The 14,626-nt window shown below is 39.0% G+C and overlaps 1 protein-coding gene across 1 annotated transcript in view; it reads right to left on the bottom strand.

Annotated features, from left to right (window-relative positions):
- Positions 1-14,626, bottom strand: part of unm_sa1614 (un-named sa1614) — a 52,022-nt gene that overhangs the window by 34,263 nt on the left and 3,133 nt on the right. The window contains exons 2-13 of the mRNA XM_088337526.1: positions 13,922-13,994; positions 13,704-13,849; positions 13,038-13,112; positions 12,901-12,950; positions 11,391-11,520; positions 11,226-11,311; positions 8,262-8,337; positions 7,693-7,773; positions 7,315-7,412; positions 5,952-6,021; positions 4,293-4,380; positions 204-252 (exon numbers count right to left, since the gene is read on the bottom strand). Coding sequence (XP_088193652.1) covers positions 204-252; positions 4,293-4,380; positions 5,952-6,021; positions 7,315-7,412; positions 7,693-7,773; positions 8,262-8,337; positions 11,226-11,311; positions 11,391-11,520; positions 12,901-12,950; positions 13,038-13,112; positions 13,704-13,849; positions 13,922-13,994 — 1,022 coding nt within the window. The remainder of the gene's footprint in view (positions 1-203; positions 253-4,292; positions 4,381-5,951; positions 6,022-7,314; positions 7,413-7,692; positions 7,774-8,261; positions 8,338-11,225; positions 11,312-11,390; positions 11,521-12,900; positions 12,951-13,037; positions 13,113-13,703; positions 13,850-13,921; positions 13,995-14,626) is intronic.

Below are 14,626 nucleotides of genomic sequence, written 5' to 3'. Positions count from 1 at the left end.
GCAGAAAACTAAAACCTTGTGAAAGGCTGGGCAAAAAAATGAGAGGTTACATGGTGCAGTTTGGTCCCTTTAAGTCTACGTATTTTTCTTGTTCTTAATTGCACTCGTTTTTGGTTGTACTACATAATAAAGCGACATCTACTTCTCAAATATTACACACTGTCCCTTTAAAGGAAGATTACTTTTTACCAATTTATACTCACGCAACACACTCCAATTCATCCTCAGCTAGGAAGTGGTAAGTGCGATTATCTGCCGGGCAAAACAAGAGGGGGGTAATTACAACCATATGAAAATAAATCCACACGAAAAATGCTGGTACCATTCAGATTTAAACATTTTAAAATCCTTAAAAAAAAAAAACCTTGATGCTACAGACACAGTTAGCGTCGGACATACCTCTTACCAACAGACGCCCCAACCGGGGTTTGAACTGGGCACGGATGTGTCCAATTATCACGCAACCGTGCCCAATTATACCGAACCATTTAAAAGGAAATATTTTTCAACATCACACGTGATTGGGTCATTGTCATTTCATTCCACCACCACGCTAGGTTTTTTTTTTTGTGTTTGTTTACGGTGTGTCTTTGTTAATTTGTTCATTGCAGTTTCCATGCCCAGTTTTGGCCGTTGTTTCCAGTTTGAACTTTGTCAAGTTCGATTTTTGTTCCAGGTTTTTTATTTGAACATTTTGTTAGTTCCTTTGTGCCCACTCTTTTGTTTGCTACTTTGGTCTTAGTGTTGAAAATAAATACTGTCCTTGTTTTAAGCACCCTTGAATAAAGTTTCAGCCTCCCCCACATGGGTCCATCATCCACAACCAAAGCAATAAAAGTGCATTTGAGGGAGCCTGGTGGAATTGAAGTCGTTGTGGCTTGTGCGAGAAGGGGTCAATGCATTCCAAGGCAATTTGGTCCATTACCACGGCAACCACCAATGACAATAATACAAAAAGACACATCCATTTTGCGATCTGGCACTATTCTTCACAGTATAGTTGACCTGGCGCAGTGATCGTGAACTACAGAGCTCACATTTTCGCAAGGCAACCCTCATTCGCATTACCTTTAGCGCAGTAGTAAACATGTGTTTGTCTTTGTAATTGCATGTAATATTCCATGGTCACATATTTCTAAAACACGTGGCATAAATACCTCGGAGAACCACAGAAAATGACACAGCCAAAAACGGCGTCAGGTGTGGGTCCGCAGAGTGCCGTTGGTGTTCTGCAGCCAAAGGTGTCAATGCCAAATTCCACACGTGGTTGCCTCTAGGGGTGTGCTGGGCTTGACTCATTCAATGCCATAAAGTATAAATACCTTTTGAGAAGCATTTTCCCTGAGTGCCAAAATGTAGAAATACGTTTTGGCACTCAGGGAAAATGCTATTATATATGGTTTGGTGCTGCCAATCAGTAAGTATCAAGCCTTAGGGAATGATTTCAGTATGATAAATCACCATAAGATGGTAGGATTGGCTTTGATCAGTTTTTTGTCCACATATCAAGGAAGCCAACACTTGCTTCGTGTTACATCCTGTATCCAGAGACGGAGTATCTGTAGACCCATATGGCAAGTAGGCATAGTGAAGCAGTGTGGTGATAGTTGCAAGCAATGAATGAATGTATAGATTTATATTATATATTTGTCGCCGATTTACAATTTCAACCACGATAACACTAAATTTTGGGGACCCATAGATCTCTGTTGAGACTAATGTTCCCTCTAATTTTCCACGGGTCTGAGCGTTCACACAAAGTCGGTGACCAACGCTTGAAACAACAGTGAGCAACAGCAATCCCAAGCGTGGCAACTAAGTTATTATCAAAAATGTCCAAAACTTGACATCACGTTACATTTTGAAGAGTTTCCGGCAATGCAAAATAACTTTTCTCTTTTGAATGAATTGACTCATGTACTATTGCAAAGGTTGTACGGCTACAAACGTCATTTGTTTTTACAACAATTCTTTCACAAGATTTCCATTTCTTTTTTTTCCCTGGTATCTTTTGTCGCATAATACTAACATTTTTGGGGGCTTATTTAGTCGGTTGCACCATACACAACTGTATTTAATAACATTTTTTAGTGGAAGTAAAAAGATTGACTTGGTATACAGTGAGACCTCGGTTATCAAGGTTAATGGGGACCAAAACCACCCGCGATAAGTGAAAATTCGCAAAGTAGCGGCGCAACTTAAAAAAAAAACAAAAAAAAAAACCTTTATTATTTTTTTAGACCTGCGAAGCTCTGAACCTGCGAACATGGAACCATGAAGTAGCGACGCCCCTTCAAAAATGTATTATTATTTTTTTTTTTTTTAATTATTTCATTATGTCATTATTATTTTTTAGGCCCGCAAAGCTCTGAATCCGTGAACGTCGAAGCGCGAAGGACCGAGGTCCCACTTTAATTGGAAATTATTTGAATGCAACACAAACTTTTTTTTTAATTCCTTTCAAAATCTCATTGTGTTTATTTTTCCTACCTGTTACTTTTGTCTTTTTGTTCTCTATTTACTTTTTTCCTTTGTTTCTTTCGTTTTTTCTGGCTTTTTTCTGAAATTTTCCTTCTTTTTTCTCTTCCTTTTGTTTCTTTTTTTCTCAGCTTTTCACTACTTTTTCATTTTGGTATTTTTTTTTCTTCTTTGCTCTATTTCCCCCTCCCCCCACTCCTTTAAGTCATTTTTTGCATAATTTTACATAATATTTGGTCATACAGGGATGAAAGAAGCAAAAACAACCCGAAGAGCCGTTTAGGACCCTATTGAGCCGGTTCCTTTTAGTGAGCCGAGCCGAAGAAGCTGGTTCTCGAAAAACTCTACTGACTTTACTCAACTTCGTTCTACTTCGACCTTCAAAATACGGCATTTAGAACACAACGTCAGGGGAACCCCTGTATTTTTACCTTCATGCACTGTAACTTTGACTTAATTCGCTTCTTAAATAGCAATTTCAAGCCCTGATTTTTGTGAGCTGGCTAGATTTTTTTGTGCGCGGAAAAGCTCTGGGTAGTGTGCAATTGCGCACACACGCATCTTAGAGGGAACTTTGCGCTGGATAGATTTTCTTGTGCGCTGAGAATGTGCGGGCAGTGCGCGATTGCGCACACGCGCAGCTTAGAGGGAACATTGGTTGCAAGGCATTGTGTGTTTATGTTTCTGTAGTGCTCAATATATGTTTGGTTTTACGATTTCTCTCGGTGATCAGAGACAAGCACCTCCAAGGTCAAAGGATGGCTTTTCCTCCCACATTCCATTCATCTTATCAGCTTTTGGGAGAGTTTGACTCACAAATTCCAAGCCAAGAGCTTGCTGTTCTCACAGAAACGCATTGTTTTTACAAAGTTCAATATCCCAATTACTCATTTATGATATTCGCCCGTTATCTAGCGACCAACATTATACACTGCATTTAAATATGTGATTCCTGTCTGAACCAATCAGAAACCTTTGACATGCACGAGGTTTATTGTGTCCTCCTATCAGAATCCACAAGACCGGATAAAAAGGAGGCTCACACTTCAGTCTGCGAGAGTATTTCATTTCAATTCAAGAACGCAAGTTTGCTTTTCAATGTGTTTGCTTTTCTCTATTTAACGAGTTTGATCTTAACTTAAAAGTTTCTCATTTCACCCAGACATCGTTTTTAACCTGACAGCACTTCTGCAGGAACGAGATCATCCAAAGGACTGCGATCTCCATGGTAACCGAAATTGTGTGAAAGTTCTTGCAAAGTTCATGCATCAGTTCAGTGTTATTTTGCAAGCAAAGTCCCCCTTGTGATTATGGAAATCATTATTTAGATATTGGAGGTATCACAAATAGTTTATAGAACAAAAAAGCACCAAAGTCAAAGTTCTGCTTGAAATGCATCCTTTCACAAAAAGCTGTTTTTCTCAGACGTTTTCTAGGAAACGAGTATTTTCAAAAAAAACTTGTTCATCTGTTGTTTACTAAACGATGGTAAAAGATAGAAGCATCTTATTTTGCCTATTGAAAGATGAGGGTTCAAGCGTTCTTGTCCTATGCCTATATAGCTATAGAACTACATTTTCTGAAGGGCTTCAAAAAAAGTGTCAAATGGCAAAAATAGGCTGGACCAACTTCCTAATTTGAGAAAAATATCTGACTTTGAAAAGGTTTAAAACAAAACATGAACCCAGTGCTGGGAATTATATTTTTAACTGTGCCCTAAGTTTTTTTTTTTAATAAAAAGTGTGTCTGTGCTCAAAAAAGGTGGGCAATGCAAGCAGTGCCAAAAGATAGCAGAGAATGTTAGTGTGTCTTACGAGAGATGAGGTCAAAGCACTTCTTGTCCTCCACGCTGGGTTTAACCTGGCAGGTTAATAGGTTGAGCCTGGTAGGAGCTTTGTTGGGCTATGCACAAACAAAACACAACTTAATAGTATTTCAAGTGTAGCATGACATCATTATATACAGAGGTGGGTAGTAACTGGTTATATTTACTTTGTAACATTGACTTGTGTATTTTTAAATTACTATACATTTTTACTTTTACTTGAGTAGATTTGTAAATAAGAAACTGGACTCTTACTCTGCTACATTTGGCTACATTGAAGCCATTACTTAAATCCTCTACACGCAAGTGAGCATATGTCTGTCTCTGCTAGGGCACGTTTATTTTGTCAGAGATGTTGTTTGACCCATACAACCACCAGGTGGCACTTGTGACAAGAGTAACGTCTTTTTTTTCATTTTACTGTACTATGTACTATGTCATATGCGTGTATATCTATCTATCTATCTATATATCTATCTATATATATATATATATATATATATATATATATATATATATATATATATATATATATATATATATATATATATATATATATATATATATATATATATATATATATATATATATATATATATGTATATATATATACATATATCTCCTTCCATTATCCAGCCATTATTTGCACCTCTTATCCTCAGTAGGGTCGCGGGGGTGCTGGATCCCATCTCAGCTGTCTTTGAGCAATGGCCTGGGGACACCCTGAACTGGTTGCCAGCCAGTCGCAGGGCACACCGGGACAGACAGTTGCTGTATCTATGTATATGTATATGTATATATATATATATATATATATATATATATATATATATATATAAAATCCAGTAAGGATGCGAAAACACTGTTCACAAGTATACAGTACTTGAATTTACCTTGATTATTTGAATGTAATTTAATTTATTGTTGATTGGATTGTTATTCAAAACAAAAAACAGTAAACTACAATTACCCAGTCCTTTTTTTCCAAGTCCTTTTTTATTTGAATCCAGCAATTTTTTGAAAGACTACTTTGTACTTCTACCTGAGTCATATTTTTCTTTTACGTGAGTAAAATCTTTGGCAGACAGATAGATAGATGGATAGATAGATAGATAGATAGATAGATAGATAGATAGATAGATAGATAGATAGATAGATAGATAGATAGATAGATAGATAGATAGATAGATAGATAGATAGATAGATAGATAGATAGATAGATAGATAGATAGATAGATATATTATATAGAGTATCTAGATAGTACTACACAGAATACACACTGCAATAAAAATACGGTTATATGCATTGTGGGGGGGTGTGGTTTAATGTGGGCCTTTACTCCGCCAGGTGGCATTAAAGAGCCTCATGGGATGAGGAAGAAAAGATCTCCTCAGTCTGTCCGTGGTACAAGACTGTGACAGCAGTCTGTCGCTGAAGCTGCTCTTCTGTCTGGGGATAATGCCGTGTAGTGGATGTGATGAATTATCCATGATTGACCACAGTTTTTCCATTGCCCGTCTCTCAGCTACTGTTGTCAGGCTGTCCAGCTCTGTGCCCACAACAGAGCTCGCTTTCCTCACCAGTTTATTAACTCTACCCACCTCTGATTTTACACCTTCACTCGTACAAACACAAAAACAAGCTGACCGTAGCGTGTGCGATGGTCAGGTAGTTGTTGTGAACCCAACATTTCCTTTTCTGCCACATTTTCCTCAAGCTATAATCATGAGACACAAACACCTTGAAATCAAACACACATTTGGTTGTGTCCTACACAATTGACCTATGGCTAAGCCCCACCCTCAAACGCAAAGAGCCAATCACAGTGGGCGTAGCCAACCTAATACAGTCAAATATTCTCTGCTTCCACGTCCTTTGAAATGTATTCCAAGTTCGGCAGTTTTCGTTCCTATTTTGGGTTTTTTCCCTATATTTCAAACTTGAAACAGTGTGCATGCAAATCTGATACGAGGTATCCTGAGAGGCTGGGTCATGGGGTGTGTTTTTTTACCCTTTCCAAGGCACATCTAAAGTATCTGCTTTGGATAAAGTTAGGCGGTCAAACACAGCACATACTCAACGTGGATAACATTAATAAGGATGTTTACATCTGTTCCTAGGTAAGTCATCATAGTATTCGAGGCAACATATTGTAACTTTGCTGGGGAGGAAAAAAGTTATATATAACGTTAACATCTCTAACGTTAGGCTGACGTTAGCTAATGTAAACTTTTGGCTGCATTGTAAATCACATCACTTTGTTTACTGGAATTTCAGTGCCCTTTTATGTGCTAGTTTTTGTATGTTGGTAATCATACCTGATTGTTAGCTGCTGTCAAAAGGTCTCTAGTCATAGGAACTTTTTGAGCTTAGATTCGCTTCCCTTGAAGTTGTTCTTCATAATGGAGCGGAGCAGTAACCCGGTTCTTTTATGGATTTAATTCCAATGTGTCGGATTAACGACATCGAGCTTGTTGGAGTTTATAAACAGATATTTACAAAAGCCCTGTATATCATTAAACTCTGCTTCAACCGAAAAAATGTACTTAGGGTAACATGGATTTTTATGCTAGGTTTAGATATATAAAAACTAGTAGCAAAAACATAGCCTATTTAACAAGTCACGTAAAGTTAGCTTAGTAAGTAAATCCTCTATCTTGTTGTTTAAGATGGCGATGATAACGAGATGCGGTTCATCACAGGTTTGTATTGTGACGTGTATATTTTTTCCTGACCTCAAAAATGAAAACATTAATATAACCCTCTATGCATCGTTCGGGCCCTATTGGCGACTTTTGAAATTATATTTGATTTTTCTGGTCCCAAAAAAAGCATCAATCGCCTCCTGCCAAATGTCTCCTACTGTGACACTTACCATAGCGCTCTTCACAGAATTTTGAATGTTTGTCCGAGTGAGCAAACGGTGAGGGGCTTAGCCATAGCTTAATGCTGTCATTTCTCATTCGTAGGGTTGTTGAGTTAAGTCTGTGCATGAGTGTGTGTGCATTACCCGTCACTCTTCTTGTAAAGAAATCCAGTTCTCTCAGTCCCATATTGTTTATCTCCTAACAGCTGATACATGCTGTACACAGGCTTAGGTAAACTATCCTAAGGGAACATACACATGCGTGTTACCATGAAAATATTTTGTGTGTGTGTGAGAGAGAGAGAGAGAGAGAGAGAGAGAGAGAGAGAGAGAGAGAGAGAGAGAGAGAGAGAGAGAGAGAGAGAGAGAGAGAGAGAGAGAGAGAGAGAGAGAGAGAGAGAGAGAGAGAGAGAGAGAGAGAGAGAGAGAGAGAGAGAGAGAGAGAGAGAGAGAGAGAGAGAGAGAGAGAGAGAGAGAGAAAGAGAGTCCTTGTGCATGCAAATGTGTATCTGTGCCTCTTACCTGCTCAGTCTGCACAACAGGCCTGAGTTGATCTCTGAGCGACACTAGTTGACGTTTCTCCTCTTCCTGACGGAGCTTCACCTACGCGCACAAAAAGAATTTACTATTTTGGTAGCACTATTTTACGATGCACATGCAACTTAGGCGAGTCTACAATCACTATTTTTCTATCCTTTTTTTGCCTTAGTGAAAAAGAGTGCTTAAAAGCACAAGGAAGAATACAACCTTTGGAGACCAGTCTTTCTTCTTTTTTTTTTGCTCAGCCTTTTACGAGGTTTTTGTTTTCTTGATATGATAGTTAATGAATTTTACCTAATTTTCACAGTATGCTTTTTTTAATAAATGAGGTATATCAGATTGAGTATTATTTGTTTTATTTCCCAATGTTGAATATACCTTAAATATATTACCTCAATCACTGGACTTAATTCTCAAAACACGCGATAAAAAAGTAAATGGACTTCATGGTATAAAATAAAACACCATTAAAAATGCATCACCTTAAATGAAAGAAGAGAAAAATAAACAGTTTAGTAGAACCAAAGTGAGTGTTGTTGTGTCGTTTATACCGAGGTGAGGACGCCATTTAGCTCATCCATGTACTGCTTCAGCCTCTGCGTAGTTGACGCACACTCCTGTAGGAAACTACACACGCACACGTAAACATGCACAGATACACGTCACAAACATACACATATAAAAATTGTGACACCACACACCCTACTGTATTACATGAGGTCCTATTAGTGCCAAAATTACTGTTGGTCGATGGGCTCATTGCCATTTGATGGTGTTTATTGAATCTTGTCCGGATGTTTAGTTTGACGATGTAATGTGGCGTACGTTAGTGTTACGTGCAGTTATTTTTTTTGCACAAGTTAAGTGTCATTGCTTGTGTCAATGTTGCTCTTTTATGTGTGAACATGTAACGTGTCTATGTGAAATGTCATATGTTGCGTGTTCATGCGGTGTTAACTGTACATCTCAACTGATATATTTTTGCAAATGTAGGTGTCAAATGACGTTGTATATGTGTACATGTAGTGTTTCTATGTGAACTGTCGTTGCCGTGTGCAAACTTTGCTTGACATTGTTCAGGCGACTTTAACTGTATATTGGCACATGTAGATCTCAACTGTTGTTGTATATGTGCACATGTATCGTGTCTATTTGAAGTGTCGTTGCTTTCTACATATGTTGCCTGTCTTTGTTCAAGTGATGCCAACTGCCATTGTTTATGTGCCAATGTAACATGTCTACACGTATGTGAGGTGTCTTTAATGTGTGCATTTGTTGCGTGTCATTGTCCTTGCATTGTTAACTGCCGTTGTATTTGTGCACGTGTAGATGTCAACTGTCGCTATGTGCACATGTAACCTGTGTATGTGAAGTGTTGTTTCCCTTTGCATATGTTGCCTGTTATTGTTCTTGCGTTGTTAACTGGGCTCCAGCGAACCACTGGTAGAACCATTATCCACAAAAACTGGGAACATTTGCTAACCTTCCCGGGAGTGGTCAACCAATTAGGATTACTCCAAGAGTGTGACATAGCTCATCTAGGAAGTTACAAAAAAACCTTTAAAAACATCCAAGGAACTGCAGGCCTCACTGGCCTCAGTTAAGGTCAGTGTTCATGATTCCGCTAGAAAAAAGAAACTGGCCAAAATGGCATCCATGGGAGAGTTCCCTTGCAAAAACCACAGCTGTCACAAAGAACCCAAATAGTCATCTCATATTTTCCAAAAAGCATTTTGATTATCCTAAAGACTTTTGGGGAAACATTCTGTGGACCTATGAGTCAAAATTCGAAGCTTTAGAAGATGTGCAGCACCTCATATCTGGCGTTAAAATGGCACAGAATTTGAGATAAAGAACATGATGCCAACAGTAAAGCATGGTGGTGCCAGTGTGATGGTCTGGGGCTGCTTTGCTGCCTCTGGACCAGGACAAGTTGCTGTGGTTGATGGAGTAATGAATTCTGGTGTTTACCAGAAGATCCTGAAGGAGAACACGGTCCATCAGTTCGGTTCCTCAAACGCAAGCGCTTTTGGATCATGTAGTAGGACAACAATCCGAAACAAAGCAGCATGTTCACCTTGTAATGGCTGAAAAAACAACTGAACGTTCTAGAGTGGCATAGTCAAAGTCCGTATTTAAATCCAATCGGGATGCAGTGGTGTGGCCTTAAAATAGTTCATGGTAGAAAAACCTCCAATATGGCAGATTTGAAATTTGTTGTTATCGCTGCCAAAGGTGTCCAAACTTACTATTAGGTTCAGAGGGCAATGACATCTTCACATGGGGTCACATAGGTTTTGATTTTTTGGTGCCTTAATAAATTGAATCAACATTTCACAGTGGGTTTCCTTGGGTTGTCTCTGTGTGATATTAAAATTGGTGTGAGGATTACAAACCTTTGTGAGGGATAGATATGCAAAAAACACAGAAAGTATAGGAAGGGGGCAAATAGTCTTTCATGGGACTGCATGTGCACACGTGACTTGTCTAAGTGAAGTGCCGTAGCTGGATGCATGTCATTGTTCGTGCAATGTTAACGTTGTTGTTGATGTGTGTATATGTTATGACTCATTATTTATGTTAATTTAAACTGTTATTGTATATTTGCACACATAACGTGTGTATGTTAAACAATTGTTCGCGAAAAAAAAGCTGGCTTGATGTTTAACATATTTGATATTGACTGGCAAGTCTTGTGTAAAATATCACAATAAGTAATCTATTTAAAATTGCCCTCAACATTGACATGAACAACAATAGTAGACAGATTTACATTGAAATGACACTTAACATGGACTTGAACTCTACTTGTGTACATATACAACAAATGTCAACATAAAAATATAACATTAAACGACGCCAAAGGACGTTCCAGATTCCTGCAACAGCTCCAAATGACAATCGCTTAAACAGACAACATCTCAGTGGGCTCATCGACATAAATTTGGCATTAATGCAGTGCATCTCAATTATTTTCGCCCTCAGAAAAATAAATACTCTCAAGGGTCTTATCAGCATGATTGAGTTGTATGTCTTTAAGAGAAAACTTAATTTATTTGGCTTCGTGCTGTCCATGCTGCCAACATTTTTAACATAGCAAACACACCTTCTTTGCTCGTCTCCCACCATGGTCACAGCGAAGTGCCACCTACGGTTCGTCAAACTTCTTCATCTTAGCTTTGGGAGGAAACTTTTGTTTGTCTCTTCACACGATCTCTCTTTGCCTGTCTTTGCATCCGTGTTTAGTATTTTTCATGCTTGTAATCTGTGCCTAATGCACTGCGTGGAGTTTAAATGTAAACATAACACTCTGCCAATGAGAATGCCATTGCTACCTAGTGAAGGAGAAGTACAACTGCAATTTGAAGTTAAAAAGGTCAAACACGCCCGTGCCCCCCTTGATGGGGTCACACTCCTCCCCTGGGGCCGCAGCACCACTATTGAGAACCACTGCATTGATGGAACCCCCATACTATGTAGTGTGGGTTGCGTGTTTTGTTTTTGGATATGCGTACTTGTTGTGGCTGTGAAAATATTTGATGAGGTTCTGAAGCAGGTCCACACCCCTCTTGGTCTTGATCTCATTCACCTTGATTAAATACTGTTAAAACACACACATTGCACACATGTGAAAAGTATGAGGAAGGCTAGGACGTGAACTAAAGAGGAAGTGGGCGCACCTCGCACATGCTAAGTTGAAAGGCCCGCCTCTCCTTCTCGAGTTCCTCAGCAATCTCGCCGCCGCTCACTTCGTTCCTCACCATCCCGTACTGACGCGCCAGCTCGCGCTTCTCCTTCTCCACTTGCTTGCTATGCACAAAAACAAACCACAAATATTTATGACAACTTAGCCAACATGTAAGCTAGAGGTAAGATCGGGCCTAAAAAATATGGCCCGACCTGACCCAGCCCGCGGTTATATAGGCAGGAACCTGCCGGAACCCGACCAATTCACTTGATTTTAGGGACCCAGCTCAAAGTATGCCCGAAGTTTCATTAAGGAGCTGTGCGTATCTCAGCGCTGAAGTGCATTCTTCGGCTGAAGTACGCAGCTTCAGTTTACTTTGGGCTCAGTCCCTCGAATCAGGTGTGCACATTGGTGCCCAAATGCACTGAACTGCAGCGCTGAAGTGCTACTCAGGTAAAAGTACGGTTATTTCAGAAAATTTACTCAAGTAGAGTAAAAAGCAGTCATCTAAGTAATCAATTGAGTAAAAAAAAAAACACACACACAATAGAGAAGCCCTGGATTCAATGATTAACATTATAAGCTGGGTTTGGGCCTGGGCTTCAATATCAGCTGTGTGCCACATGACCTTTACTGTTAAGATTTTTATAAACGTCTAAGCCTCAATTAGTCGGGAGTGTAGGACCCAAGGGTTTTTGAGATCGTTGACAATATCTGGTTATGTACTGTACAGCTAGTCTTCGAAAACTTCACTACAGTCTCTTGGTAGAAATTTGATCTTTTCCCCCGTTGTCTTTCAAGTTCTCTAATTAACAAGCACTGCATAATGCGCCATTCTTGTTCATTTTTTCCCTGTGTTTGTAATTCTCTCACTTAGGTCGGAAAAACTAACCAGCTTAAAAATTGCCGCTTCGCTTTTAACATTTTTCGCATGTTTTCTGCAAAGCCAAATGTCAACAGTGCAAGGCGGTATGGGTAAGTAAAAACAACATTGATCAACTCATTTAGTGCCAGACATTTCTCTCAAATAGTGTCAGTGTCAGACAATTTTGGCCATTTTGACTCATTTTTGAAGTCCTACAGAAATATTAGCTCTGAAGCTATATAGGCACAGGACATATCAAAGAAAGCGTTAATCCTCGTCTTTTGTTAGAAAAAAAATGTGCTTCTAGCCCTTACCATTCCGTAGTAAACATCAGTTGAACATTGCTAAATTTATTGAAAATACTTGTTTCCAAAAAAAAAAAAAAACTTCTTGGCTTTTTGTGAAAGGATACATTTCAAGCTAAAATTTCACTTCTGTGCTTTTTGTAATGTACCATATTTTCATAATCCTAAATCTCAGGTTTTCTTCAAATTGTGCTGTGCGCCCTATCGTGCAGTGCGCACTGTCATTGATGTAAAGCAGTGTTTCCTTTGGTACCCCCCTTAGTGGGTTCGTGACAATACTGTTATCACCTGAGCCCTTTGATTCTGAGTTTGTGAGTTTTGAAATTTCTTACAATCTGCTCTCGTAATCCCGCCAAGCTTTGTCAAAAGGCTTCTTTAGATCCTGTGGAAAGAATAAAACATGGCAGATTGAAAATGGCGCCCTGAATTGGCCACATCAAGATATTAATCAGAAATATGATTTCCTTACCCCCTTCACCTCACGAAGGTCACCTTTCACTATAGAGTCTAGGAAAAAGTTGATGTTGTGCAGCATGCTCTTCAACTTTGACACACACAAACACAAAATAATTTGCTGTTAAAAAAAGCAAACTATATATTGCAACGAGAGCGGACTTCAACCTTAAAGTTGATGTAATGTAACCCCTGTTAAAAAGCAATTTATAAATACACATATAAAAGGGGGCGGTCGAACAGCTGAGCGGTGAGCGCGTCTGTGACACGATTCTGAGGTCATGGGATCAAATGCAGCTACCAGCCTTCCAATGGATGTGGCTGTTTTCAAATAATATATTATCAAGAGGCACTGCCGGACTAAACATGCTGACTACAAAAAGTTAACTGGAAACCAACACTGTGAAAAGGTGAAGCAACTAAAGCTGTTTTAACGGCACAGCAGCACTTTTTCACAAGACCCCGCAAGTCAAATGAAAATGCTACGAAGGCGAGCTATGAAGTCACAAAGCTTATTTTCAAGCACTGCAATTTTTTCACAGTGGGTGAAAGACTGTTCAAAGAATGCCAGGCTGAATAGTCGCCTCTCATACATATTCAGTTTACCAAATCTGTCCCGCTTTCCGAAAATTTTAGACACCCCTGCACTATGTCATGACGAAAGAGTATTTGTGCAACCCACCAGGTTCTTCATAGGTGTCAACAACTCCTTTGAGAAGTCTGCTATGCGAAAAAAGGCAGAGCCAACCTCCGTCTCGCCACTGGATTGACAGTTGATGGACAGCTTCTCCATGGAAAGGATGTACTGCTCCAGATGTGACACGTGCTCTGCTTGACACACAAAATCTTACAGAAATTCTGTGTGTGTGTATATGTGTGTTTTGTCGTGTGTTTGTGTACCTTGCCCTGATGTATATTTGGCTTTAGCTGCTTTTTTCATCTTCTGCAACAACACACGGTCACTATCTAGAGCCTAAAATACAAAACAAAACAATTGGAACAATCTGATTGTTAGACTTGCATGTTAAAATATATACCTCAGTAAATTAAATTCCTAATTTTTTTTAGTTATCATTTTTGCACAATGTTGAGCGATTTTAATGCACTATTTTACGCTCCCCTTACTTAGGCCGTTCTACAGGCACTACCTTGTAAATATTACCTATTTATCCCAGAATTATTCTTAATCTTATTTTTATTTTAAAGGTACATCATTTTAAAGATACTTCCAAATCACCCTTTCATGATTATCGCCACCCCGAGACCCACCCTCAAGTTTTGCGGTCAAGTCTTCCCTCCTCAACACACATTGACTATTCTTTGATTTATATACTGTATATTTCGGACAATAAGGTGCACTGAAAAACTCGAAAAACTCGAAAATTGTGCCTATAACCTGTATATACCGCAGGGTAAGGTGGATAAGAATCGAAGTGCATACAATATTTATTATTAGGTGTGCATAGTTTCAGGAGCGAGCAGCAGCAAGTCAACTGCAGGAGAGAGAGTGGGAAAGGTGAGATGGCACAACATTCATTTGGACAGGTAACTTAAAATTAGTTTTATCTGGTTATATCAGTATCAGAAATATTTTATTAACACTCC

The sequence above is a fragment of the Urocampus carinirostris genome, chromosome 6, assembly GCF_059441175.1.
Source record: "Urocampus carinirostris isolate Australia breed hairy pipefish chromosome 6, RoL_Ucar_1.0, whole genome shotgun sequence".
In the NCBI taxonomy this organism is placed as follows: domain Eukaryota; kingdom Metazoa; phylum Chordata; class Actinopteri; order Syngnathiformes; family Syngnathidae; genus Urocampus; species Urocampus carinirostris.
Note: the sequence above shows the minus strand (reverse complement) of the source record. Positions and strands in the feature narration are given on the sequence as shown.